Consider the following 27,142-nt stretch of genomic DNA (forward strand, 5'->3'; position numbering starts at 1 on the left):
GGACACCAGGTCTCATTATAGATGGTTGTGAGCCACCATGTGGTTGCTGGGAATTGAACTCATGCTCTTTGGAAGAACAGTCGGTGCTCTTAACCTCTGAGCCATCTCTCCAGCCCCCTTTTTAAAAAGTTTTAAAGACCTATTTATTTTTATTTTATGTACATTGGCGTTCTGATTGCTTGTGTGTGTCAGATCCCATGGAACTGGAATTACAGACAGTTGTGAGCTGCCCTGTGGGTGATAGGACTTGAACCTGGGTCATCTGAAAGAACAGCCAGTGCCAGTGCTCTTAACTGCTGAGCCATCTCTCCAGCCCTGAGCTTTTTTTTTTTTTTTTTTAAGAAAAATCAATTCAAGAGATTAGCAAAAGAAAATTCCTTTGGCTTACCTCAAGTGGAAGGTACGTATGCTTTTGTTCTTGCCCCACTTGAAGACAGGGAAGATGGGGGTATTTCAGCTGCAGACTATACTTTTGCTTAAAATACTGAGCTACTGTACATTCCATAGCTTGACCGTTTTCTAGCTGTAAAGGGAAGCTGGAGGAAAGAACATCTACTTAGAACAGCTACTTTTTTTTTTTTTAAACAAGTAAACAAAGCCTACTAACACTTTCTCTGTGGGCTGGTCACTTAAGAAACAAAGCCCAAGGGCCGAGGATGTGGCTCAGTGGGTAGAGAGCTTAACATGTACAAAGCTCCATGTTTGATCCTTAGCCCTATATAAACCACATACGCAGGCATAGTGGCACATGCCTGTAATTCCAGCATGTAGTAGATGGAGGCAGGAGAATCAGGAGTTCGAGGTCATCATCATTTACATACTGAGGCTGGGCGTGGTGGTGCACGCCTTTAATCCCAGCAGGGAGACAAAGGCAGGTGGATCACTGTGAGTTTGAGGCCAGCCTGGTCTACAAGGAGAGTCCAGGACAGCCAAGGCTACTCAGAGAGACCCTGTCTCGAAAAACCAAAACCAAAAACAAAACAAAAAACATTTACATACTGAATTTGTGGCCATTCTAGACTATATAAGACTCTCAAAAAGGGGGCAGAAAGACAGCTTACTAGGTGAAGGTGCTTGCTACCAAGCCTGATGGCATGTTCAATCCCTGGGACTCATGTGATGGAAGGACAGAGCCACCAACTCCATAAGCTGTCCGTGTGTGTGTGTGTGTGTGTGTGTGTGTGTGTGTGAGAGAGAGAGAGAGAGAGAGAGAGAGAGAGAGAGAGAGAGAGAGAGAGAGAGAGAGAGAGAGAGAGAGAGAGAGAATGATCAAGGGTTCAAGGGTCAGGGGCATAGCACAGTGACAGGGTGCATGTGCAGAATGAATAAAGCCTTTTGTTCAATCCCTAGCACCACCACCAAAAATTAAGTCTGAGTACTTCCAGTAAGTCGTTTTAATATTGTACCAGAACAATTCCATTGAAATTTCCCCTCCTCTTCCTCAGTCTTCCTTCTTTTTAGTTTTTCAAGACAGAGTTTCTCTGTGTAGACTTGGCTCTCCTGGACTCCCTTTGTAGACCAGGCTGTCCTCGAACTCACAGCGATCCCCTTGTCTCTGCCTCTCTGAGCACTGGGATCAAAGGTGTGCGCCACCAGGCCTAGCTGATTCTTAATGCAAGTTGATCTACATTTCATATACTTGGTTCATCTATGTTTTGTATACTTGGTTCAAAAGGTAAGCTTAATACTGTTTAACAAATACCTAAAATAGCCAGGCGTGATGGAGCACACCTTTAATCCCAGCACTTGGGAGGCAGAGGCAGGCAGATATCTGTGAGTTCAAGGCTAGCCTGGTCTACAAAGCGAGTCCTGACAGTCAAAGCTATACAGAGAAACCCTGTCTCAAAAAAAATAAAAAATAAAAAACCTAAAATATTTTTACAGCTTTGAAGGTAAATAAAGATTCTCTTTGGTTGTAACCTGTTTAACCTGCTTAAATTCTATAGGCCCTCTGTTGAGACCTACTTTATTTTTTTACTTTTTATTTCTTTTTATTTTAAATAGTTTAGTGGGTGTATTTTCTTTTTTAAAAAATTTATTTATTTATTTATTATGTATATAGTGCTCTGCCTGCATGTACACCTGCAGGGCAGAAGAGGGCATTAGGTTACTTTATAGATGGTTGTGAGCCACTATGTGGCTGCTGGGAATTGAACTCAGGACCTCTGAAGGAGCTGTCAATGCCCTTAACCTCTGAGCCATCTCTCCAGCTCTTATTTTTTATTTTATTTTTTTGTTATTATTTTTTGGCTATTCCTTGCACCCTAACACTGGTGATCCTAAAAAAACAAAAAACAAAAAACAAAAAACCACACTACTGTGTACCATCTTCTTGAATGATGTTCAGTAGCTTCCTCTGTTATCAAATTGCTACCATATGCTATTGTTAACTTGGGTTTCCTTTTGGCTTTTGCTTTGTTTTGTTTTGGTTTTTCAAGACAGGGTTTCTCTGGGTAGCTGTGGCTGTCCTGGACTTACTTTGTAGACCAGGCTGGGCTCGAACTCTCAGCCATCTGGCAGCCTCTGCCTCCCAAGTGCTGGGATTAAAGGCACGTGCCACCACTGCCTGGCCTCCTTTTGTTGTTTTTTTCTTTCATTTTGTGAGACAGTCTCTTGAGACAGCTCAGGTTGGCCTCAAACTGACAGCAGTAATCCTGCCTGCCTCAGTCTCCCAAGTACTGAGATTACAGGTGTAAACCATCATGAGTGGTGACCATATTATTTTAGATGTAATCAACATACGTTTGATGACTGGCTGGTCTTCTTGTCACGTTACAAACTCTGTATTTTCGTTTCATCTGTCCACAGTGAGTCACCTCAACTTTGAGACCTGAAGAGTAAAAATAAATAAATAAAACCTAAAATATCAGTTTTAATTAAAATCATAGCTACAAAATCAGATTTGAATGCTGTCTTTAAAAAGTCAAGGAGTGTGGGCATGGTGGCACACACCTTTAATCCTAGCATTTGGGAGGTAGAGGCAGGCAGATTGACAGGAGTTCGAGGCTAGCCTGGTCTACAAATCAAACCCAGGACAGCCAAGCCTACACAAAGAAACCCTGTCTCCAAAAAACAAAAAAACCCACAAAAAACAAAAAAACAAAACCCCAAAAACAAACAAATAAAAAGTCAAAAGAGTAGCCAGGTGTGGTAGCACACTCCTCTAATCCCAACACTCAGGGAGGCAAAGGCAGGCAGATCTCTGTGAGGCTAGCCTGGTCTACAGAGTGAGTCCAGGACAGCCAAGACTACACAAAGAAACCATGTCTCAAAAGAGAAAAAACACACACACACACACACACACACACACACACACACACACAAAACCCAAAAAAAACCAAACCCTCCCCAAAAAGCCAAAACAAAAACAAAAGAAATAAAAATAAGCACATGCCTTTAATGCCAGCACTTGGGAGGCAGAGGCAGGCAGATCTCTGTGAATACAAGGCCAGCATGGTCTACAAATTAAGTCCAGGACAGAGAAACCTTGTCTCAAAAAAAAAAAAAAAAAAAGAAAGAAAGAAAGAAAGAAAGAAAATAAAACAAAAATAAGTCAAGGAGTGACCAGGCAAGGAGGCACACATTATTTTTTAAAGATTTATTTATTTACTATGTATACATACTCTGCCTCCATGCACACCTGCAGACCAGAAGAGGGCACCAGATCACATTATAGATGGTTGTGAGCCACCTGTGGTTGCTGGGAATTGAACTCAGGACCTCTCAGGGAGCAGTCAGTGCTCTTAACCTCTGAGCCATCTCTCCAACCCAGAGGCACACATTTTCAATCCCAGCAGCTCGCAAGGCAAGAGGCAGGCAGATTTCTGTGAGTTATAGACCAGCCTTGTCTATACAGTGAGTTCCAGGACAGCCAAGGCTACACAGTGAGACTGTCTCAGAAAACAAACATGAAGTCAAAGAGTGCATTACTTTGGAAAGAATTCTCATGCTCTAACCTATTGCAGATAGTAAAGATTTTTCCACATACACACAAAAAGTCGATAAAGTAATGCAGGATAAACGTTGCAAGAACATGGTGACAATTTCATCATATAATGACAAAACATCTCAGCAAAGTATGATCAATTAGGTCCCAGGTGATCTAAGGTAAGATGCTCAACCAATTTTATTATTAAGATTTATTTATTTATTATGTATACAGTGCTCTGCCTGCATGTGCACCTGCACACCAGAAGAGGGCATCACATCAGATCTCATTATAGTTGGTTGTGAGCAACCATGTGGTGGCTGGGAATGAACTCAGGACTTCTGGAAGAGCTCTTAATCTCTGAACCACATTTCCAGTCCTTGCCCAACTTTTTTTTTTTTTTTTTTTTTGAGACAGAGTCTCTCTACATAGCTCAGATTACCCTTGATCTCATGATCCTCCTGCCACAGACTCCTAATTGCTGAGATATCAGGAATGTGACACCATGCCTGGCTATATAACTGGCCTTTTTAGTTCATTCAGTCAGTTTGTATAAGCATCACTGTACTCTGGTGTCTGTTTTCAAGTCCGCGTGTACACTGAGACTCTGTAGTTAACACAGCTAAAGAACTTATCCAAAGCCCCACTGTGAGGCCTATCTGGGCTAGGAAGGGAACCCAGATCTGTCCGGATCAAACCCCGATTACCTTCCCTGTGTTGCACTCACTCCAAGATGACATTAACATAAACACTTACCTCTAATTTCTTTGGTAAACTTGACCCGCTGGGAGTCTGTCAGGGGCTTTGTCTGTTCGTTGATGTTCTGAATGTCTAGTACCTCACACATGAACTCAATGACAGGCTGAGCCCGGTAGAAGGCGGTTGCAGATACTAACAGAGAGAGGACACTTAGCATCAAGGCAAAGGGAAGGCCCAAACTAAACAAATGAAAACCAGAGGTAACAGATAGAGTTCCAACCCACCGTCAATGTTGAGCATCATGTTCCACATGGCAGGTCTCACAGACTGATGAAAGCCGAACCAGACCTCTCTACCCCCTCCCAGAGGGTGGTAATAACCTTCAGGAGGTGAGAAAAAAGAACGGCCTACTGGAGTGTACCTGAAGAGACAAAGGTTTGAATACTACATGCAAAACATTTTGAGGTCAGTGTGTGAACTGAAATCAAGTTTGAACTGTCACTTACATAGGAACCTTTACATAGCTAAGAACAACCGGTCAAAAAGCCTGGCATTCGTGGGAAGGGATCCAGAGTAAGGTACTAACCTCATTGAGGGGAGATGCCTTGTAATAACATCCAGTGCTTGGACTGAGTCGTCTGGGACTTCATTCAAGTGTCCAGCCAAAGCTTCTAAGAGCAGCTGAAGGCTCACAACTGACACCCACTGCACAGACACTTTGAAAGTTTGGTCTTTACCCTCACCTGGGAGGGTCACCTCCATATCAACCTAAGGAAAGATAGGTAATACAAACAGGTTTGTAATGGTTGTGGAAAAGACCCGATATGGCATATGCACAAGGGATATTTACCCCAACACTTTCTATAATTGTAGACCACTGGAAACAATGTAATTGTCCACAAATAAAAAAAATTTAGTAGAAAATATTATATAATAATTAAAAATAAGAGGCCAGAGGGATGGAATAGCAGGTAAATACTGTTACCACCAAGCCTAAGGACATGAGTTTGATCCTGGGGCAGCACATGAGAGAAGGACAGAACTAATGCAGCAGTGCTCTAACTTGCACATGCTCACCACAGCAGGCATGCACCCATCTCACACACACACACACACACACACACACACACATGCTCACCACAGCGGGCATGCACCTGTCACACACACACACACATGCTCACCACAGCGGGCATGCACCTGTCACACACACACATGCTCACCACAGCAGGCATGCACCCATCACACACACACACACATGCTCACCACAGTGGGCATGCACCTGTCACACACACACATGCTCACCACAGCAGGATGCACCCGTCACACACACACACAGACATGCTCACCACAGCAGGCGTGCACCCGTCATACACACACAGACATGCTCACCACAGCAGGCGTGCACCCGTCACATACACACACACATGCTCACCACAGCAGGCGTGCACCCGTCATACACACAGACATGCTCACCACAGCAGGCATGCACCCGTCATACACACACACACATGCTCACCACAGCAGGCATGCACCCGTCATACACACACACACATGCTCACCACAGCAGGCATGCACCCGTCACACACACACACACATGCTCACCACAGCAGGCATGCACCCGTCACACACACACACACATGCTCACCACAGCAGGCATGCACCCGTCATACACACACACACATGCTCACCACAGCAGGCATGCACCCGTCATACACACACACATGCTCACCACAGCAGGCATGCACCCGTCACACACACACACACATGCTCACCACAGCAGGCATGCACCCGTCACACACACACACACATGCTCACCACAGCAGGCGTGCACCCGTCACACACACACACATGCTCACCACAGCAGGCGTGCACCCGTCACATACACACACACATGCTCACCACAGCAGGCATGCACCCGTCACACACACACACACATGCTCACCACAGCAGGCGTGCACCCGTCACACACACACACATGCTCACCACAGCAGGCGTGCACCCGTCATACACACACACATGCTCACCACAGCAGGCATGCACCCGTCACACACACACACACATGCTCACCACAGCAGGCATGCACCCGTCACACACACACACACACATGCTCACCACAGCAGGCATGCACCCGTCACACACACACACACATGCTCACCACAGCAGGCGTGCACCCGTCACACACACACACATGCTCACCACAGCAGGCGTGCACCCGTCATACACACACACACACATGCTCACCACAGCCGGCATGCACCCGTCACACACACACACATGCTCACCACAGCAGGCATGCACCCGTCACACACACACACACACATGCTCACCACAGCAGGCATGCACCCGTCACACACACACACATGCTCACCACAGCAGGCATGCACCCGTCACACACACACACACATGCTCACCACAGCAGGCATGCACCCGTCATACACACACACATGCTCACCACAGCAGGCATGCACCCGTCACACACACACACACATGCTCACCACAGCAGGCATGCACCCGTCATACACACACACATGCTCACCACAGCAGGCATGCACCCGTCATACACACACACATGCTCACCACAGCAGGCATGCACCCGTCACACACACACACACATGCTCACCACAGCAGGCGTGCACCCGTCATACACACACAGACATGCTCACCACAGCAGGCATGCACCCGTCACACACACACATGCTCACCACAGCAGGCATGCACCCGTCACACACACACACACATGCTCACCACAGCAGGCGTGCACCCGTCATACACACACACATGCTCACCACAGCAGGCATGCACCCGTCACACACACACACACATGCTCACCACAGCAGGCATGCACCTGTCACACACACACACACACACATGCTCACCACAGCAGGCATGCACCCGTCACACACACACACACATGCTCACCACAGCAGGCATGCACCCGTCATACACACACACATGCTCACCACAGCAGGCGTGCACCCGTCACACACACACATGCTCACCACAGCAGGCGTGCACCCGTCACACACACACACATGCTCACCACAGCAGGCGTGCACCCGTCACATACACACACACATGCTCACCACAGCAGGCATGCACCCGTCACACACACACACATGCTCACCACAGCAGGCATGCACCCGTCATACACACACACATGCTCACCACAGTAGGCATGCACCCGTCACACACACACACATGCTCACCACAGCAGGCATGCACCCGTCACATACACACACACACATGCTCACCACAGCAGGCGTGCACCCGTCACACACACACACATGCTCACCACAGCAGGCATGCACCCGTCACACACACACACACATGCTCACCACAGCAGGCATGCACCCGTCACACACACACACACACATGCTCACCACAGCAGGCATGCACCCGTCACACACACACACATGCTCACCACAGCAGGCATGCACCCGTCACACACACACACATGCTCACCACAGCAGGCATGCACCCGTCACACACACACACATGCTCACCACAGCCGGCGTGCACCCGTCACACACACACACATGCTCACCACAGCAGGCATGCACCCGTCACATACACACACACATGCTCACCACAGCAGGCATGCACCCGTCACACACACACACACATGCTCACCACAGCAGGCATGCACCGGTCACACACACACACATGCTCACCACAGCAGGCATGCACCCGTCACACACACACACACATGCTCACCACAGCAGGCATGCACCCGTCACATACACACACACACATGCTCACCACAGCAGGCATGCACCCGTCACATACACACACACATGCTCACCACAGCAGGCGTGCACCCGTCATACACACACACACATGCTCACCACAGCAGGCATGTACCCGTCATACACACACACACATGCTCACCACAGCAGGCATGCACCCGTCACACACACACACACATGCTCACCACAGCAGGCGTGCACCCGTCATACACACACACACATGCTCACCACAGCAGGCATGCACCCGTCATACACACACACATGCTCACCACAGCAGGCGTGCACCCGTCATACACACACACACATGCTCACCACAGCAGGCGTGCACCCGTCATACACACACACATATGCTCACCACAGCAGGCATGCACCCGTCATACACACACACATGCTCACCACAGCAGGCATGCACCCGTCACACACACACATGCTCACCACAGCAGGCATGCACCCGTCACACACACACACATGCTCACCACAGCAGGCGTGCACCCGTCACACACACACACATGCTCACCACAGCAGGCGTGCACCCGTCATACACACACACACATGCTCACCACAGCAGGCGTGCACCCGTCATACACACACACATGCTCACTACAGCAGGCGTGCACCCGTCACACACACACATACACATGCATTCACATAAATCACAAGTATTTAAAAATAAGGAAGGAAGACACTACATGCGGGCGAACTTTATAAATGTGATGTTAAGTGAAATAAACCTGACACGAAAAGATAAATATTAAATGAGGTACTCAGAATAGTCAAATTCATAGAACAAAAGGTAGAATGGTGGTCACCAGAGCAGGTGGCAGGATGTATGGGGAACGGCTGCTCAGTGGGTAGAGAGTTTCTGCTTAAGATAACAGAAAAATTCTAGAATAGATGGTGGCGAGAAATAACAATTTATACTCTTAAAAACAGAGCAGCTGTTCATGCCTATAATCTCAGCGACCAGGAGGCCGATGAGGAGGCCCACGGTGGCCAGGCTGAGACACAGCTCAAAGAATTTTGTCTTAGGTAGAAAAAATAGTATATAAATATAAACAATACCTAGATGGATTACTTAATGAAAAAAGAAATCATAGAATTATATGCAAAAATAAGCACTTACATAAACAAACATGAAAAAAGATAACATAGGCTGGGCATGGTGGCAAACACTTTTAATCCCAGCACTCAGGAGGCAGACGCAGGGGGATTGCTGTGAATTTGAAGCCAGCCTAGTCCAGAAAGCAAGTCCAAGACAAGCAAGGCTACACAGAGAAACCCTGTCTGGAAAAAGAAAAGAAAGTACTGTGGTATTATTTTTATAAATGAAGTTACTGAAAGCCCCATTGTTATATTTAGGCAGTTCTTTGTTAAAGTACATTTTTAATATGAAAAATATAGAATATATGCAAAGATGACAAAATCAATGTAACCGGAGCACTCCTCTCATCACAGTGAAGAACGCCTCTAAGGGCTGACATGAAGGAGGCTGGAGTGTAGCTCAGGGGTAGAGCCATCACCCAGCATGTGTGCAGCCCTGAGTTCAAGCCCTATACTGAGAGGAACAGCAAGAGCAGAAGGGAGCTGGCAAAATGACTCAGTGAGACAGGTGCTCACCAACAGCCGAACAGCCCGAAGTCAATCTCTGGAAGCCACATGGGGGATGGACAGAACCAACACACATGCACCTTGGCACGCACGTGCCTCCCCACAGTAAATAACTAACCGTATACAAGAACTGACGAGTGACCCGGAAGGAAAGCTCCTTGCTATTAACACTTACCCTGTCCCGTCCAATTGGCAGTGGATGTGCTGTGTACATGTTTCTTTTGCCATCATAGCCAGGCTGCCGATCTCCAAATATTTGCATCTTGAAGTGTCTCACCATAGTGTCTACTACCTCCCTTAACAGCAATGGAGACAGTAGCAGTTAGCTTTGAGAAATGATCAACAGAAAGCAAAGTGTCACCATGATTTCATCAAAACTGGGTGTGGTGCCACTAGAAAAAAGCCAAAGTCACAAAGCTGACTCAAGTAGTGGAAGAAAAATGTATTTAGGAGAGGTGACAACGAATGAGCACATAGGACACACCTGTCATCCCAGCACTGGGAAGGTGGAGGCAGAAAGATCAGAGGCATTTTTAGCTAAACATTGAGTTTGAGACAAGTTTGGACTACATGAGACCCAGTCTTTTAAAAAAAAAGTGAGGGCTGGAGAGATGGCCCAGCAGTTAAGAGTACTGGCTGCTCTTTCAAAGGACCAAGGTTCAGTTCCCAGCACCCACAGAGCAGTTCACAACTGTCTATAATTCCAGGTCCAAGGAACCTGACACCCTCACACAGACATACAAGGAAACAGAACACCAATGTACATAAAATAAAACAATAAGGAAGTTAAATCTATATTGAAAAGTGGACCAATGAGAAGGCTTAGCAGATAAAGGTTCTTGCTTCTAATCCTAGAACCCACAGAGTACAAGAAAACCAAGTCTCTCTAGTGTCCTCTAATCTGCACACATGCCATGGCACACTTGGGTCCACACACAAATAAATAAATAGAAATGTAAAAAAAGTAGCTACAGCTTTATAAGAATAATTATTTAATAATAATCATCTTAATATATTTAAGGCATCTAAGATTTGCATGGATGTTAAGCACTAAATGGTGTTTCTTGTAAAACCAGAACCCTTACCAAGAACAAAAAAGAATTCAGAAACTTGTGCATCAATATATCTAAGACATATTCAAAGGGTCAACCCCCTTTTCTAATGCTAGTGATTTATTAGCCTGCATACTACTTTGTTTTATTCCAAAAAGTTCCTAGGTAGTATAAACAAAGAATGCTATAAAATATTCTCACTCCAAAAAGATTACTGATCTAACGTCTATTAAACAGAAATCTCTTAGTCAATGCTGGCTCTACTTAAGCAGTCTTGCTTATACACTGGTTTAATCTATGCAGGTCCTAAAAGTGGAATGGCAAGTAAATTAGAATATACAATATAAGACACAGACACATCTGAGCCCATAATGTTGTGCATGCTAAAGTTAGTGAGAACCAGGGCTGGAGACATGACTCAGAGGTTAAGAGCACTGTCTCTTCTTCCAAAGGACCTGAGTTCAACTCCCAGCAACACATACATGGTGGCTCACAGCCATCTATAATGAGATCTAGTGCCCTCTTCTGGCGTTCAGATGTACATGCAGGCAGAACACCATACGATAAATAAATCTTTAAAAAAATAAAGTTAGTGAGAAGTTTGGGTGCTGTGAATTGAACTCATATGGTTGCTGGGAATTGAACTCAGGACCTCTGGAAGAGCAGACAGTGCTCTTAACTGCTGAGCCATCTCTCCAGGCCCCTGGAGCTTTTTTCTTTCTTTTTTTTTCCAAGACAGGGTCTCTCTGGGTTAGCCTTAGCTGTCCTGGACTCGCTTTGTACATCAGGCTGTCCTCGAACTCACAGTGATCTGCCTGCCTCTGCCTCCCAAGTGCTGGGATTAAAGGCGTGCGCCACTAGCCCGGCTTTGCTGGAGCTTTTATCAATCCTCAATTATTACATCATTACACTTTCGTGTCCAAAGTGATAAAAATCTAAATCTCCAGATAGCTCTACTTTCCACACATTAACATCTTCATCTATTGTTATAACTTCTGGTGCCTTTGGCGATGACCAAGGCGTAATCACTCTCGCAAACAGTGTGTATTTATTGACGGGCAACCCAGCAGAGCTGCCAGAACAACCAACGAGGACCATACCATGTACTCACTACTAGGGCAGCACAGTGCCTACCTGCTGAAAGACTTTAGAAGACAATAGGATGCACAAGAAATCCTGTGAATCATAGGTACTTAGATAGGAAGACGTCTACTCTTTCTAATCCTTACCTGTTAACTCTACGAGGCCGTTTTTCTGGCTTAATATCCACGTCATAGTGATAAACATCTATTTTAGGGATCTGAACCTGAAAATGATTGGCTAACAGTCGAATGGGTTTCCCAACAGTTCCAAGGCCAGGACGCCGGGGTGGCTGGAAGAGGCTGGCTGGAGGTCCTGAAGAGATCGAAAAACATACATTGTGCTATTTGGTAATGAGGATAACAGTCTCTCTGTTGTAATGACAGTTACAATTATTGAGATCTTAGTCATTGCTGAACATGTTCTGATATAAAAATCTTGGCTCTCTAAGGCTGGAGAGATGACTCAGAGGCTAAAAGCATTGGTTGCTTTTCCAGAGGACTCCAGTTCAGTCCCCAGCATCTACATGGGAGCTCACAACAGTTTGTAACTCCAGTTCTAGGGGATCCAATACCCTCTTCCTGCCTTCATGAACACCAGGCACATATGTGGTACTAACCTGCAGACTAAACACTCACATACATACTGTTTTTAAAATTGAAGTGTTGAATATACTAAACTTATCTAGATTTCTAGGTAGTTAACCATGTTGCTATTATTTTCAATTTAAGGAACATTGAAGTTAGACAGAAAGACAGTATGATGAATTTATCTCATATACAGGCTTACAAAATTATATACATTTAAAGGCCGGGCATGATGGTGCGTGCTTTTAATCCCAGCACTCGGAGGCAGAGGCAGGTGTATTGCTGTGAGTTTGAGGCCAGCCTGGACTACAAAGCAAGTCCAGGACCGCCAATATAACATAGAGAAACCCTGTCTCAAAAACAAAACAAAAACAAAAAACACCAAAATTATATACATTTAAAAATAAAGCTGGGCGGTGGTGGCACACACCTTTAATCCCAGCACTTGGGAGGCAGAGCATGGTGGATCGCTGTGAGTTCAAGGCCAGCCTGGTCTACAAAGCGAGTCCAGGACAGCCAAGGCTACACAGAGAAACCCTATGAAATACCAAAAACAAACAAACAAAAAACCATGTAGCCAGGCATGGTAACATGGTGGTATACACCTATAACCCTAACCCTGTGATGCTAAGGGAAGAAAATTAAGAGCTCAAAGGCAGAGTTCAAACCCTGTCTCAAAAAACAGCAATAGAGGGCTGGAGACACAGTTCAGAGGCTAAGAGCACTGGCTGCTCTTCTAGAGGACCTGAGTTCAAGTCCCAGCAACCACATGGTGGCACACAACCATCTATAATGAGATCTGGTGCCCTCTTCTGGCAGGCAGGCACACATGCAGGCAAAACATTGTATATATACTAAGTAAATAAATCTTTTTTAAAAACCAAAACAAAACAGCAATACGTACTGGTGAGATGGCTCAGTAAATAAAGACTCTACTGCCAAAGTCTGACAGCCTTATTTTGATACACAGGACCCACATGGTCAAAGGAGAGAACTGATTGGGTATGAACACACACACACACACACACACACACACACACACACACACACACTGCATGCATTAAAATAATCAGGGAGTGCTTGATGTGGTGACGCATGCCTTTAATCCCAGCACTCAGGAGGCAAAGGCAGGTGGCTCTCTGTGAGTTTGAGGCCAGCCTGGTCTACAGAGTGAGCTCCAGGACAGCCAAGGCTATTACATGCAGAAACCCTGTCTCAAAAAACCAAACAACAACAAAACCCAACAAGGGCTGGAGAAATGGCTCAGCAGTTAAGAGCACTAGCTGCTCTTCAGGAGGACCCGGGTTTATTTCCCAGCACCCACATGACAACTCACAACTGTCTGTAACTTCAGTTCCTGGAGATCTAGAACCCTCCACAAATATTCAGGCAGACAAAACACCATAAAAGCAGAATAAATAGCCGGGTGTGGTGGCACACGCCTGTAATCTCAACACTCGTGAGGCAGAGGCAGAGGCAGGTGGATCTCTGTGAGTTCCATACCAGCCTGGTCTACAATGTTGAGTCCAGGACAGCCAAGGATACACAGAAACCCCTGTCTCAAAAAACAAACAAACAAAGACAAATAAATAAATGATTTTAAATGTTTAAAAATAATTTTAAAAAACAACAACAAACTCAAAAAAACAAAAAGCAAACAAACAAGATCCTGATTCCTGGGCTGGAGAGATAGCTCAGAGGTGAAGAGCACTGGCTGCTCTTCCAAAGGTCCTGAGTTCAACTCCCAGCAACCACATGGTGGCTCACAACCATCTATAATGTGATCTGCTGCCTTCTTTCTGGCCTGCAGGCATACATGCAGGCAGAAGATTGTATACATAATAAATAAATAAGTTAAAAAAAAAAAGAACCTGATTCATATCTAGGCCATGATGGTACACACCTTTAATCTCAGCACTTAAAAGCAGAGGAAGGCAGATCTGTGAGTTCAAGGCCAGCCTGGTCTACAGAGGGAGTTTGAAGAAAGCCAGGGCTACACAGAGAAACCATGTCTCCAAAAACAAAAAACAAAACAAAACCCTGATTTACTTGTTATGTACCTAATCTACATTGTGTACTCAACATCAGAGCCCCAGCTCTCAAAATCAGTAGTCTAAATCAATGGCATTAGATCACATTATAGATGGTTGTGAACCATGTGGTTGCTGGGGATTGAACTCATGACCCCTGGAAGAGCAGACAGTGCTCTTATCCGCTGACTCATCACTCTGGCCCCCTAAATCAGTGGTTCTTGACCTGAACATTAAGCAAATATCTAGAAACATTGTAACCTGTCACAACTGGGAATGCTAGTGACATCTATGAGCAGGATTCATCCCTTCAAAAGACCAATAATATCCAGGCTGAGAAGCCCTCCAGTCATGACTCACAATGTTACATGCCTGTAATCCCAGTACTCAGGAGGATGAGGCAGGAGGGATACAAATTTGAAGCCAGCCTATGCTACATGAAAAACTCCAAGCCGGGCAGTGGTGGCACATACCTGTAATCCCAGCACTCAGGAGGCAGAGGCAGGTGGATCCCTGTGAGTTCGAGGCCAGCCTGGTCTACAATGCGAGTCCAGGACAGCCAAGGCTGCTACACAGAGAAACCCTGTCTCGGAAAAAAAAAAAAAGGAAAAAGAAAAAGAAAAAGAAAAAGAAAACACCAATTCAAAAAAGAACCAGAAAAGACTCATTTGTTGATGACACCTTGTATAGTCTCTCTTTTCCTAATATTATATGTCTGTAATATATTACATATATTGTATAGTGTGTGCATGTGCACACACGCATGTATGCATGTGTGTGTGTTATTGATCCAAGATGTCAATATCAAGTATATTCCCATCTACCAATCTCCATCTTACTTTTTAAAAGATTTTTTGTATTATGTGCATGAGTGTTTGCCTGAATGTATGTATATACAGACACCACATGCCTGCCTGGTGCCCGCGGGCATCAGAAGAAGGCATCAGGCCCCTGGAACTGGAGTTACAGATGGTTGTAATCCAGCATGTAGGTACTGGAAACCAAGCCTGAGTCCTCTACAAAAGTAACAAGTGCTCTTAACCTCAGAGCCGTCTCTCCAGCTCCCCCCACTTTGCTTTCAGAGACAAGATCTCCCACCTGAAGCTCACTGACTCAGCTAGCCTGGGTGGCCGACAGGGCTCCACAGCGCTGCCTGGTACAGCACTGCCCTTCGACCTCTGCTGCATGCTTTGTACATGGGTGTTGGGAATCCAAACTCAGGCCCCAGTGCTTGTATTGCCCACTAAGGCAGCTCTCCAGGCCCACAAAACATATTATCATATTTCTCTGAAAAGTTACGCAGCAAATAAACAGAATAACTCGTCATTTACTCAACTCATTTTACCATAGCTCTTTCTCTCCTTTCTCCTTCCTCTCTGCCCTTTCTCTTTCCCTTTCTTCCTTCTCCCTCTTAACTCCTATTCCCCCTCCCAAAACAGAGTATCTACCAACCTTCATTGGGAAAGACACGGCCTGCAAGGACTTATCTAACCAATCTTCTCTAATGAGAATATCAAGTGGACACTGGCCTAAAAAAATAAGCATCTTTTCTATTATGAATAGGCACTGAGCAAAGTAGGTTGTGGTTACAATGGAAAGTTACAAGTTTGCTTACTAAAGTGACATTTCACTGAGAATAGAGACAAGTCACTAAAAGATCCATCCCTATTAAGTAAATAGTTTGCCTATCTCAAAGAAATTGGCTTTTGGTTTTTTTTTTTTTGTTTTTTTTTTAAAGAAGATTTATTTATTATTATGTATACAATGCTCTGCCTGTACACCTGCAGGCCAGAAGAGGGCATCAGATCACATTATAGACAGTTGTGAGCCACCATGTGGTTGCTGGGAATTGAACTCAGAACCTCCGGAAGAGCAGTCAGTGCTCGTAACCTCTGAGCCATCTCTCCAGCCCAGAAATTGGCTTTTGGAATGAAGATTTTAGAATACAAGTTCTAAATAAATCTAAGCTTAGTTAAAGAAGTGGGCACTCACCAAACTTCTCTTTTCATGAAAAGTAAACTATTTTACTCTCCTTTGGGGCGGGAGGGAGGCTAATGATCAGCCCAGGGCCTCATCTTGTACCTGTAGGGACACCCATTACTTGTGGACCAGCAAGATGACTCAGCAGGTAAAGGCGCTTTGCTACCAAACTTGAATTTGATCCCTATGACCACACAGTGAAAGGCGAGAACTGATTTGTGAGTGTGCATGTACATGTGCATATGAAGGGGCGCACACACACACAAACAGACACACATACACCAAACATAATTTTAAAAATGAGTAAGTTGTTCCAATTATTCTACCTTCTGTACTAGAAAATTCTTAGAAGAACTAGAATTCCGGTTCTGGCTCCCACATCACCTAACTCATCACCCAGTAAGTTGTATGAATTCAATAGGTATGAAAGAGCATCCTTGGTTCCAGATAAAAAAATAAAACAGAAACCTCAACCCGAATATGAAAAACGTGACAATTATTCTTCAACAAAGCAAAACCACACAGCATGTGAAAAGTTTCATTGCGACGCAAAGAGATCTATTCTGGGTGTGATAAGGCAATTACCAATCAAATCATACAGATAAATCAGCTCTGCACAATATACACTTAAACAATCATCATAACATAAAATTAAAAAGATCCAAGCTCTACAAGAGAAATTTGGAAACAGAAATTTGGATCAAATGAGTTGCCTATGAGTCTGCTTTTCAACAGTGCCTGGATCAAGGCCTCCTATTTCTTCCCTAGATTCATGGGTCTTTGATTATCTATACTTCTCTAAAGTACCTAATGGCAAACGGATAGGCGAAGGGATTGAAATAAAGGAGATTAAACAGAAGGTTGGGAGTATAGCTCATTGATACAGGGTGCCCCTGCAGGTACAAGATGTGGCCTGGGCTGACCCTTAGCACCCCCTGCACCCCACCCAGAAAAAAAAATAGAGTGAAATATTTTGTTTCCTTTTCGTGACAAGAGTAAAGTTAGGCAAGTGACCACTTCTTTAAATAAGCTTAGATTTATTTAGAAGTTATATTCTAAGATCTTCATTCCAAAAGCCAAGTTCTTTGAGCAAGGCAAATTATATCTACTTAATAAAACAATAAAATCATAGTGGCTAGGCCTCAGGAACCAAACTCTCTGGGTTTGGATTTGGTTCTGGTGTTACCATTTCCTAACTGTAGAACATTGGGCCCATTTCATAGCTTCTCTGTATCTTGGCTTCCTCTTCTATAAAACAGGGCTATGTGATGAAAATAGCACCTATTTCATGATCCTCTAGTGAGGATTGCAGATGATGCCTATAAAAGGCTTTACATGGTGCTTTGTAGCAGTCATGTGTTCGTTGAGTGTTAGCTATTATGACAGCTGCATAGAGGTATAGTTAATGCTCACAGACATTCCTGCCTTTATCTACGTGGCTTCCCTACAACTTGTTGACAGTCAAAAAATTACATTTTCTGCCAGGTGTGGTGGCACACACCTTTAATCCCAGCACTTGGGGGGCAGAGACAGGTGGGTCACTGTGAGTTCGAGGCCAGCCTGGTCTACAAAGTGAGTTCAGGACAGCCAAGGCTACACAGAGAAACTCTATCATGAAAAACACAAACAAAAACAAAATTACATTTTCTGGAAACAAAACATTCATGATTTAACTCAGAATGGATGAGGTCAGCCTTAAATTAAAAAGCTGTTAGAGTGGGTAATAAGACACCCCACACTGTGGTCCTCATTTCCCATTGGAGCTTTGAATTTTTTTTTTTTTTTTTTTTTTAAGCTTTGAGTCTTGATGAAGTCATTTATATTCTTTGAACCTCATTTTTTCATCGGTAAAATGAGAATAGACACCTGCACTGTCTACTTCCCAAAGGATTAAATGAGCTAACAGGCTTTGTTTGGTTGGTTGGTTGAGGTTTCCTGTTGTTGTTTTGTTTCGATAGGGTCTTACTCAGCAACCTCTGCTTCAGCCTTCCAAGTGCTGGGGTTATGGTGATAAACGACCTGGTCTGGCTCAAATAAGCTCATAGTTATGAATCAAAAAATGTTTATTTTTATGTGTGTGGGTGGTTTTTTTCTTCCATATATGTCTGTATACCACATACATGCAGTGCCTACAAAGGCCAGAAGAGGAAGGTGTTGGGCCGCTTGGGACTGAAGTTACAATTGTAGGCCGCACAGTGCATGCTGAGAACTGATGAAGGAGGAGCAACTCTTAACCAGGGAGTCATTCCTCCAGCCCGTAGAGAAGCATTTTACAAAGTATAAACTGCTACAAAGGGCTGGGGGGAGGGTGGGCTGCACATCAGTGGTAGGGCACTTGCTGATTATTCACGGGGGCCTTGAGCCCCATCCCAAGCATTGCAAAAACAAACAAACAACTACAAAAGAAAAAAAAAACATGCAAAAATTAAGGTTATAATCACTATAAGAAAAATGAATGATAAAGGTCATCTAATTTTCTAAGCTCCCAACAGAAGATGAACCTGGGTAATGAATTAGCAGAGAGGTAAGCAGAACTAAGAAGCCTCCAGATATTGCTCAAGTGCAGAAGACCCGACACACTAGATCTAGGCCTGCTCTAGTGGAAGTAAATGTGCTTCTTAAGTTCTAAAACAGCCAGGAAGCAACATTCCACAAGACCCACGGGCTCCCTTTGGGCAGAGTCCATGCTCAGAGAGCACTTGTTATTACTTGTTATTTTCCGTGTTTCCAAGATAGTCAGACACTGAAACAAGAATCCACTATACGGCACACAGGAAAACGTTACTCAACAGCGAGGACTTATGTAAAATGTTGGCTTAATCACTGGTGTCTTGTAAATAAGATTAACGAATATTCATTTTCTACAAATTGAGCAATTCTAAGTAACTGGCTAAGTCCTCAAACTTGCAAAAAAGCAAAATCCAACCAAACGGGGTAGCAGCTGGTTTCCTGGGCAGCTCCTTAGGTAGCCATGTTGATTCTTTTCATGAACCCGGGCGTGTACACATAGTTACATAGTCTCTTTCCATATCTGCTATTAACTGCAACAGTTGCTTCAATTGTAAGTTACTCATGGGAGGGGAGAGAAGGAACTTTGGTTGGACAGCTGTACTAATCACAAGACTCACAATTGTCTCGTTTCATTATCATACCAGTCTACAGCACATTAGCCTTCGTTTATAGAAGAGGAAATTAAACTTCAAAGTGGGGCAGGGTGTGGTGGCGCACCCCAGCACTCGTGGGGGTGGGAGGCAGGTGGATCACTGTGAGTTCCAGGCCAGTCTGGTCTACAAAGTGAGTCCAGGACAGCCAAGGCTACACAGAGAATACACAGAAAAAGCCGGCCGTGGTGGCGCACGCCTTTACTCGGGAGGCAGAGGCAGGCGGATCGCTGTGAGTTCGAAGTGAGTCTACGAAGTGAGTCCAGGGCAGCCAAGGCTACACAGAGAAACTCTGTCTCGAAAGAAAAAAAAAAAAGAAAGAAAGAAAGAAAGAAAAGAAAAAAGAAACTTCAAAGTGGGGAAGTAAGAGGGTGCGGGTAATCAAGTATGAAAGTACTATATTAGATTTGAGTGGAAGTTTGGTATAGTCCTAAAGCCATAAGCATCCTCTTATCTACGGAATCATATCTGAAGTAACAGCATAATAAATAAGCTGAGGTTTATCAAATATATAAAAATATATTTGATAATATATAACAAACCAACGTGGCTTTTTCTTTCGGACAGAGTATATGTAGTGCAAGACTGCATAGACCTTCCAACTCTTGCTATTCTTTTTCTCAGCCTCCCAAATGCTAAGATATTGTAAGTATGCACCACCACAGCAGGCTCAAACCTGTCTGTTTATAGTCAGGGTCTCAAGTAGCCCAGCTGACCTCAAACTCACTTGTAACTGAGGCTGGCCTCGAACTCTGGATGTTCCTGCCTCCATCTCCCAACTGTTAGGATTATAAGCATATGTCACCATGCCCAGCTAAGCCAATTTATATCTTAAAGGCCTATGAAGTTTGATCATGAAGGCTTTTAAAAACAAAAAACAACTTTAAGCAGCAAATGAAGATAGTGTTAAATCACTCGGTTAGGAAAACATGTTCCAAGTAAATAAACCTGCAAATTTTCCAAATCCAAACAATAATCCTAACTTTCTACATACTTAAAAACATTCAACCAAGTCTACTACGTAGACAAGGTTTGAATATGAAAATCAATTCCATCACTGCTCCTAAACCTTGCCCTACTTAGCCATGCCATTAACAACCTGTTGGGGCTTGAGACTGGAGCGCCAGGAAAGTTCGGAATGCATCCTTGGGTTGGGGCAGAGAGGGAGATAACCAGGGGCCACCCATAGCAGCAACGAATCACAGTTTGAAAAACACTTTCTCGTTTGATCCTCACAATCACTCATAACCCAATTAAAAGAGTACGCAGGCCACTGATGCCTGTGTTGGGAGTACTAGCTTGTCATCACGCAAGGTCTATTCCACAGCATTCTGGGGACCAACTAACTGACAGATATCAAACTTCAGGGCCTTGGGGGAAAAATGCACATATTCCCCTTTGGGTTTTAGGGATGAGGATGTGTGGGTCTCTCTCCCTCAAATGAGGAACCAGTTGTCAGTGCAAGAAACAAAACAGTAATTCAGCCCCCAAACAAGAAAACCTTTGGACAGAAGGTGGGAGGGAGGCCGTCCAGGTTTAGCCAGGCCTGGGCGCGCACCAGACACACCGTCCCTTTTGAGCCCCTGAGTTAGCCTCGCGGTGACCGTGGACAGAGATCTCCTGAGGGAGGGTCTGCCCTATCCCCGGGGCACCGGTCACCTCCTGAGCCTCCCTCCCTTAGACCTTCTTGTGACGGCTCCAGAATAGACCATGAGTCTTCAGCTGGGGTGCGGTCCCCGCCGCCCCCCCCCCCCGGGGGACAAGGACATGGGGCTCCTTCCTTCCCCCGGGCCTGGCAGCCCGCATCCGGGTCCGCACAAGCGGCGGAGGGACAGCGACAATCCCTTCCTCCGGCCCGTCCGCCCTCCCGATCCCCGGGTCCGGCCCTGGCCCGAGCGCGCTCCTCACCGGGTCCCAGCGCCTCCATGGCGGCGGCGGGGGTCGCCTCTCCCCGGTCCCCGGCGCCTCCCGCTCCGGGCCCCGCCGCCGCCGCGTAACGCTTGCTCTCCGGAATATTGGCGCTGAAGCGGCGCCGCGAAGACGCGGACGCTGGGCAGGGGGCGGCGGCGGCGCCCGGCCCGGGGATACGGACCCGGCTCTCTCAAGGCTCTTCCGGTCTCAGCGACAACAAAAACAATCCCCGCCACCGCCGCCGCCGCCGCCGCCGCCAGCTGGAGCGGGAGCGGGAGGCGGCGCGCGCCCGTCGGGCGGGGAGAGGGCGCCGGGCGCGCGCGGTCCGGGGTCTCGGCCGACTAAGGGGGCGTGCGCGGCCCCGCGCGCGCAGGGTCCAGCGAGCGGTCCGAGGGGAGGGGGCGGGGCTCGGCAGGGGCGGGAGCGCGCCCTGGGGGCCGAAACCGGAGGGCGCATCGTGCGCGCGCGCGCGGGCACGCGCCCGCCCTCCCGCCGGCCGGTCGCGGGGTCGCCCCGCCGGTTCTCCGCAGAGCTGGAGTCCAGTCCTTGCTGACCCACAGGCAGTAGTAGTCCTCCACTGCTTCCTGAGACTCACCTCAGGAACCTTCTTGCACCACAGACGACCTCTTCTCTCTCGCCCCGGGACACCTCACGGACAGCGGTCCTTTATTCGTTCCTTCACCTAACACCAGACATCCCAGTCACCTTCCTTCCCTGAGAAGGGAAAGCAGGTTCTGTTCTGGGTCTCAAGGCTGATCAACATGTCGCCAAGGCAACGTGTAACCCCCAGCAGGTCCAGTGTCCTTAAGGTTTCCAGTTAGGAGAGGACCATGGGGTGTCTAGTCAACTGAATGGGGCTACAGCGGTCTACTACTTAAAAGGCACAACACCTTCGTTCTAGTTTGCTAGAGCCGCCATTGAGTGGCACAGACTGTGTAGCTTAATACAATGGAAATGCATTCTCTCTCAGTTCTGCAGACCAACAGTCTGAGAAGATCAAGACACGGTTGGGCCGGGCATGGTGGCGCATGCCTTTAATCCCAGCACTCAGGAGGCAGAGGCAGGCGGATCGTTGTGAGTTTGAGGTCAACCTGGTCTACAAAGCGCGTCCAGGATAGCCAGGGTCTGTCTACACAGAGAGACTCTATCTCAAAAACAAACAAACCAAAGACATGGTGGTTGTGGAGAGGGTTCTGAGATCTTTCTCCTTCGGTTGCCCGTGTCTGTCTTCCTGTGGTATCTCACGTTCTTCCCTTTGCATCTTCTATTCAAATTGCTCCTTTTGTTTAAAAATTTTTATTACTTGTTTTATATGTGTGAGTGCTTTTTGCCTGCATGTATGTATTTGTGCCTGGTGCTTGTGGAGGTCATGGGACCACATTGGATCCCCTTGAGCTGAGGTTACAGATAAACTATTCAGTGGCTGGGAATTGAACCTGGTCCTCTGCAAGAGTAGCAAGTGCCTTTCACTACTAAGCAATCTCCACAGCCCCCCAACATCTTTTTCTTATAAGGAAGATGGCTCAGTGGGTAAAGGGGCGTTATAACATGACAAGCTGAATGTGATGCCGTATAGGGGAAGGAGATAACTAACTCCTGAAAGCTGTCCTCTGACTTCCACATGAGTGCCTTGGGTAGCCTCATATAAATCAATACATACATTAAATAAATAAATACATTCTTTACGTTATTTTAAGAAACAAAGCCAAATCCTGAATGGTGGGAGATGAAGGCAGGAAGATGGAGAGAGTTCAAGGCCAGCCTCTGCTACCAGAGAATTCAAGGCTAGGCTAGGGCTTAAGAGACCCTGTCACAATCAGGCTGTGGCCTTTAATGCCAACACTCAGGAGGCAGAGACAGGTAGATCTCTGTGAGTTCAAGGCCAGCCTGAAACAAACAAACAAACAAATAAAAGCCAAAAGAAAGAGAAAGAAGGAGAGAGACCCTGTCTCTAGCCTGGTGTAGCCTTTAATTCTTTCACTTAGGAGACAGAGGCAGGTGGATCTTTGTGAGTTCAAAGCCAATCTGTTCCACATAGTGAATTCCAGAACAACCAGAACTGCATAGTGAGACCCTGTCTTTGGATTGAAAAAACAAAAAACAAAAAAACAGAAAACAAAGAGAGACCCTGGCTCCAAAAATAAAACAACAAGTCATATCTTAACTTAAATAATAACAATGGGGTCAGAAAATTAGAGGAGTAAGGATTCACAAAGTAAACGCGGGCTGGGTAGATTAGCCCAGTCAGGTAAAGCCATGCTTTCCAGGCCTGAGGACCTGAGTGCAGTCCAAGTTAAAAAGAAGCAGCAGTAGGAAGCCAGGCACGATGGCCCACACCCAGCATTGAGGTGGCAAAGACAAGCAGACTGCAGGAGCTCAAGCTACTGAGCTTGTGCTGGGCGTGCTGGCGCAAGCCTTTAATCCCAGCACTCAGGAGGCAGAGGCAGGCAGATCGCTGTGAGTTCAAGGCCAACCTGGTCTACAAAGTGAGTCCAGGACAGCGAAGGCTACACAGAGAAACCCTGTCTCAAAAACACACACACATACACAAAAACCAAAAACAAAATCAAGCTACTGAGCTGAACTACACACACACACACACACACACACACACACACACACACACACACACACACGGAAAAAAAAAAAAAAAAAAAAAAAAAAACAGGTATATAACTAAAAGAAAAAGAAAACCCACCAGCTAGAAAGTCAAAGCATTTGGATTTGGTCTGGATTTGGTTATTGTGTTTTGCAACAAATTCTCCTGTATCCCCCAGGCTGGTCTAGAACATGCTGTGTTACCGATTCTTCCATCTCCAATTCTCAAATTGGTGCCACGTGGCACCATGCCCAGCATAAAGCTCAAGTTATGCTGGTTTTTGAAAATCTTTAAAATGTGTGGGGTTTTTTTGTTGGGTTTTTTTTGTTTTTTGTTTTTTTTTTTTGAGACAAGGTTTCTCTGTGTAGCCCCAGCTGTCTTGGACTCACTTTGTAGACCAGGCTGGTCTTGAACTCACAGACATCTGCCTGCCTTTGCCTCCCAAGTGCTAGGATAAAAGGCATGTGCCCCCACCACTCGGTGAAGTTTTTTTTTTTTTTAATTATGGAGTCATGCACATGAATAGTGTGCAAGGAGGCCACAAGAGTACCTCTGGTCCTGTGGAGCTAGGGTTAAGGGTGGTTATGAACTGCTGATTATAGGTGCTAGGAACCAAACCGAATCTTGGTCTTTTGCAAGAGAGGTCCATGCTCTTAATGGTTGAGTCATCTCTCAATCATTTAAAAACCTGGGCTCAAATTTTTTGTTGTTGTATGTTTGGTTTTGGTTTTGGTTTTTTGAGACAGGGTTTCTCTATGTAGTCGTGGCTATCTTAGACTTGCTTTGTAGACCAGGCTGGCCTCGAACACACAGAGATCCTCTACCTCCCAAGGGCTGGGATTACAGGCATGAGCTCCCACGCTGGACTTGGGCTCAAGTTTTAAAACCTGGTGGCCAACCTGTCTTCTCTGCCCCACAGTGTATCCTTATGCAATTTAAACAGCGTTGGTGGAGAGCCGGGCATGGGTGGCCCACACCTTTAATCCCAGCACTGGGGAGGCAGAGGCAGGTGGATCTTTGTGAGTTCAAGGCCAGCCTGGTTTACAAAGCAAGTCCAGGACAGCCAGGGCTACACAGAGAAACCTTGTCTTGGAAAAAACAAAAACAATGTTAGTGGAGCTGGGGATATAGCTTAATTGGTGGAGACCTTGGCTAGCATGCACAAAGACCTGTGTTCAATCCCCAGCACTGCATAAACATAGTAGCATATGCCTGGAGTCCCAGCACTTAGGAGGCAGAAACAGGAGGATTGAACAAAGGTTCAAAGTCATCCTCACCTACATAGGAGCTATATATGACCCTGTCTCAAGACAAAACTAATTAAACAATGCTGTTGGCTCAAGTGGCCTGGTTTGAGGCCGACCTTCCCAGCCCTACTTCCTAATAAACTTTCTTTTCGGCTTTTTTTTTTTTTTTCCTTCTTTTCATTCTTTAGGCACTCTGACTATAGGTTGTTTACCATAGCTTAGAGACGGGAGTGTGAAATGTGAAATTCCAGTCAAGCCATCATCGTTGCACTGTCTCAAACAGCCCAACCCTCTCATTGTTGCCTGTTTGAGTATCTCCGTCCCGTTCTCACACTCAGTCCCTCTGAGACACCCTTTACCCTCTTCCTAGTAACCCTTCCCATTAAAGTTCTGAAGTCAAGAAACTGTCCTGTGTCTCTGTTCAGGAAGCCCTACCGCTCTGCTTCCTGCTGCGGCTAAAAAGCCATGCCCTCTATACCACTTCCCTTCATGGCTCTCTGCCGATACCCCACACACTTCCAGGAAGGAGATGGGTAGAGAATTTGCCTCTATTTGTCCATACTGAATTATTTTTACGGTTAAATCTTCTTGTCCCTCGGCCACCTCTCTAGGGCCTCCTTTGATGATGCAATTAGCTCATCTCCTTGCTATATCTCAACGCAAGCCTGGCTCCCCACTGCCCTAGAAATTCTTTTGTTGTTGTTTTTCAGACAGCCTTAGCTGTCCTGGAAATCTCTTTGTAGAGCAGGCTGGCTTCAAACCCACAGCCATCCGCCTGCCTCTGCCTCCCGAGTGCTGGGATTAAACGTGTGTGCCACTATGCCCAGCATGCTCTATAAATTATCGAGGGAAGGTCTTTCCTAGGCTTTATTCAAGTATTTAGATTTGTGTCTCTGTTTCCTAACAACCTGCTGTGTATCAAACGCCTTTGGGGACAGACTTTATGAAATGAATGAGTGAGCAAGTGAATGTGTGAACGGTAGAAGTAGGACACCGTATAGCACTGGAGTCAGAGTCTAGATGAGACTCTTGGGGCAAAGTGCCAGCTTCTCTGGGTGCAGTTTTGTTTTTGTTGTTGTTATTGTTGCTGTTGTTGTTGTTGATGATGATGATGAGATGGGTCTGGGCTTCAATTCCCATCCTATAACTTACTAACTCTAAGTACCTTGGGCACATCCCTTCATCTGCTCAAGGTCATCTCAAAGAGGCGGCTGAGTCCTACACATCCGGTGTGTGTGCTTGTGTGTCTGGAACAGAGTGAGCAAACGCCTCGTTGTTGCTAGCTCTCCTTGTTCCTTGTCGTTCTCCAGCTAAAACTGTTAGTGCGGTATCTCTCTGTTGTCCTACTGGGGTTGTCCCTTGAGAGCTCAAGATCTCAGCTCAGTGGAAGAGAGGAGAGCTCTCAGGGACTAAACATGTTTACACTCTCGTACCTGAGCCACTCACAGAGAAGTGCTCGGCTCACCCATCTGGAGGAGAGAGCTGGGGACACAGAAGGTGCTCAGTTAAGGTTG

At 46.0% G+C, this 27,142-nt stretch overlaps 1 protein-coding gene across 1 annotated transcript in view; it reads right to left on the reverse strand.

The window, feature by feature from the left end:
- The window catches only part of LOC127211981 (protein argonaute-4), a 42,010-nt gene extending 20,074 nt beyond the window's left edge, over nt 1–21,936 (reverse strand). Inside the window, exons 1-8 of the mRNA XM_051172072.1 lie at nt 21,780–21,936; nt 12,263–12,428; nt 10,157–10,277; nt 5,214–5,395; nt 4,912–5,048; nt 4,685–4,819; nt 2,743–2,830; nt 389–536 (exon numbers count right to left, since the gene is read on the reverse strand). Coding sequence (XP_051028029.1) covers nt 389–536; nt 2,743–2,830; nt 4,685–4,819; nt 4,912–5,048; nt 5,214–5,395; nt 10,157–10,277; nt 12,263–12,428; nt 21,780–21,798 — 996 coding nt within the window. The 5' untranslated portion in view covers nt 21,799–21,936. The remainder of the gene's footprint in view (nt 1–388; nt 537–2,742; nt 2,831–4,684; nt 4,820–4,911; nt 5,049–5,213; nt 5,396–10,156; nt 10,278–12,262; nt 12,429–21,779) is intronic.
- Nucleotides 21,937–27,142: the final 5,206 nt, after the last annotated feature.

Source organism: Acomys russatus, chromosome 29 (genome assembly GCF_903995435.1).
Source record: "Acomys russatus chromosome 29, mAcoRus1.1, whole genome shotgun sequence".
In the NCBI taxonomy this organism is placed as follows: domain Eukaryota; kingdom Metazoa; phylum Chordata; class Mammalia; order Rodentia; family Muridae; genus Acomys; species Acomys russatus.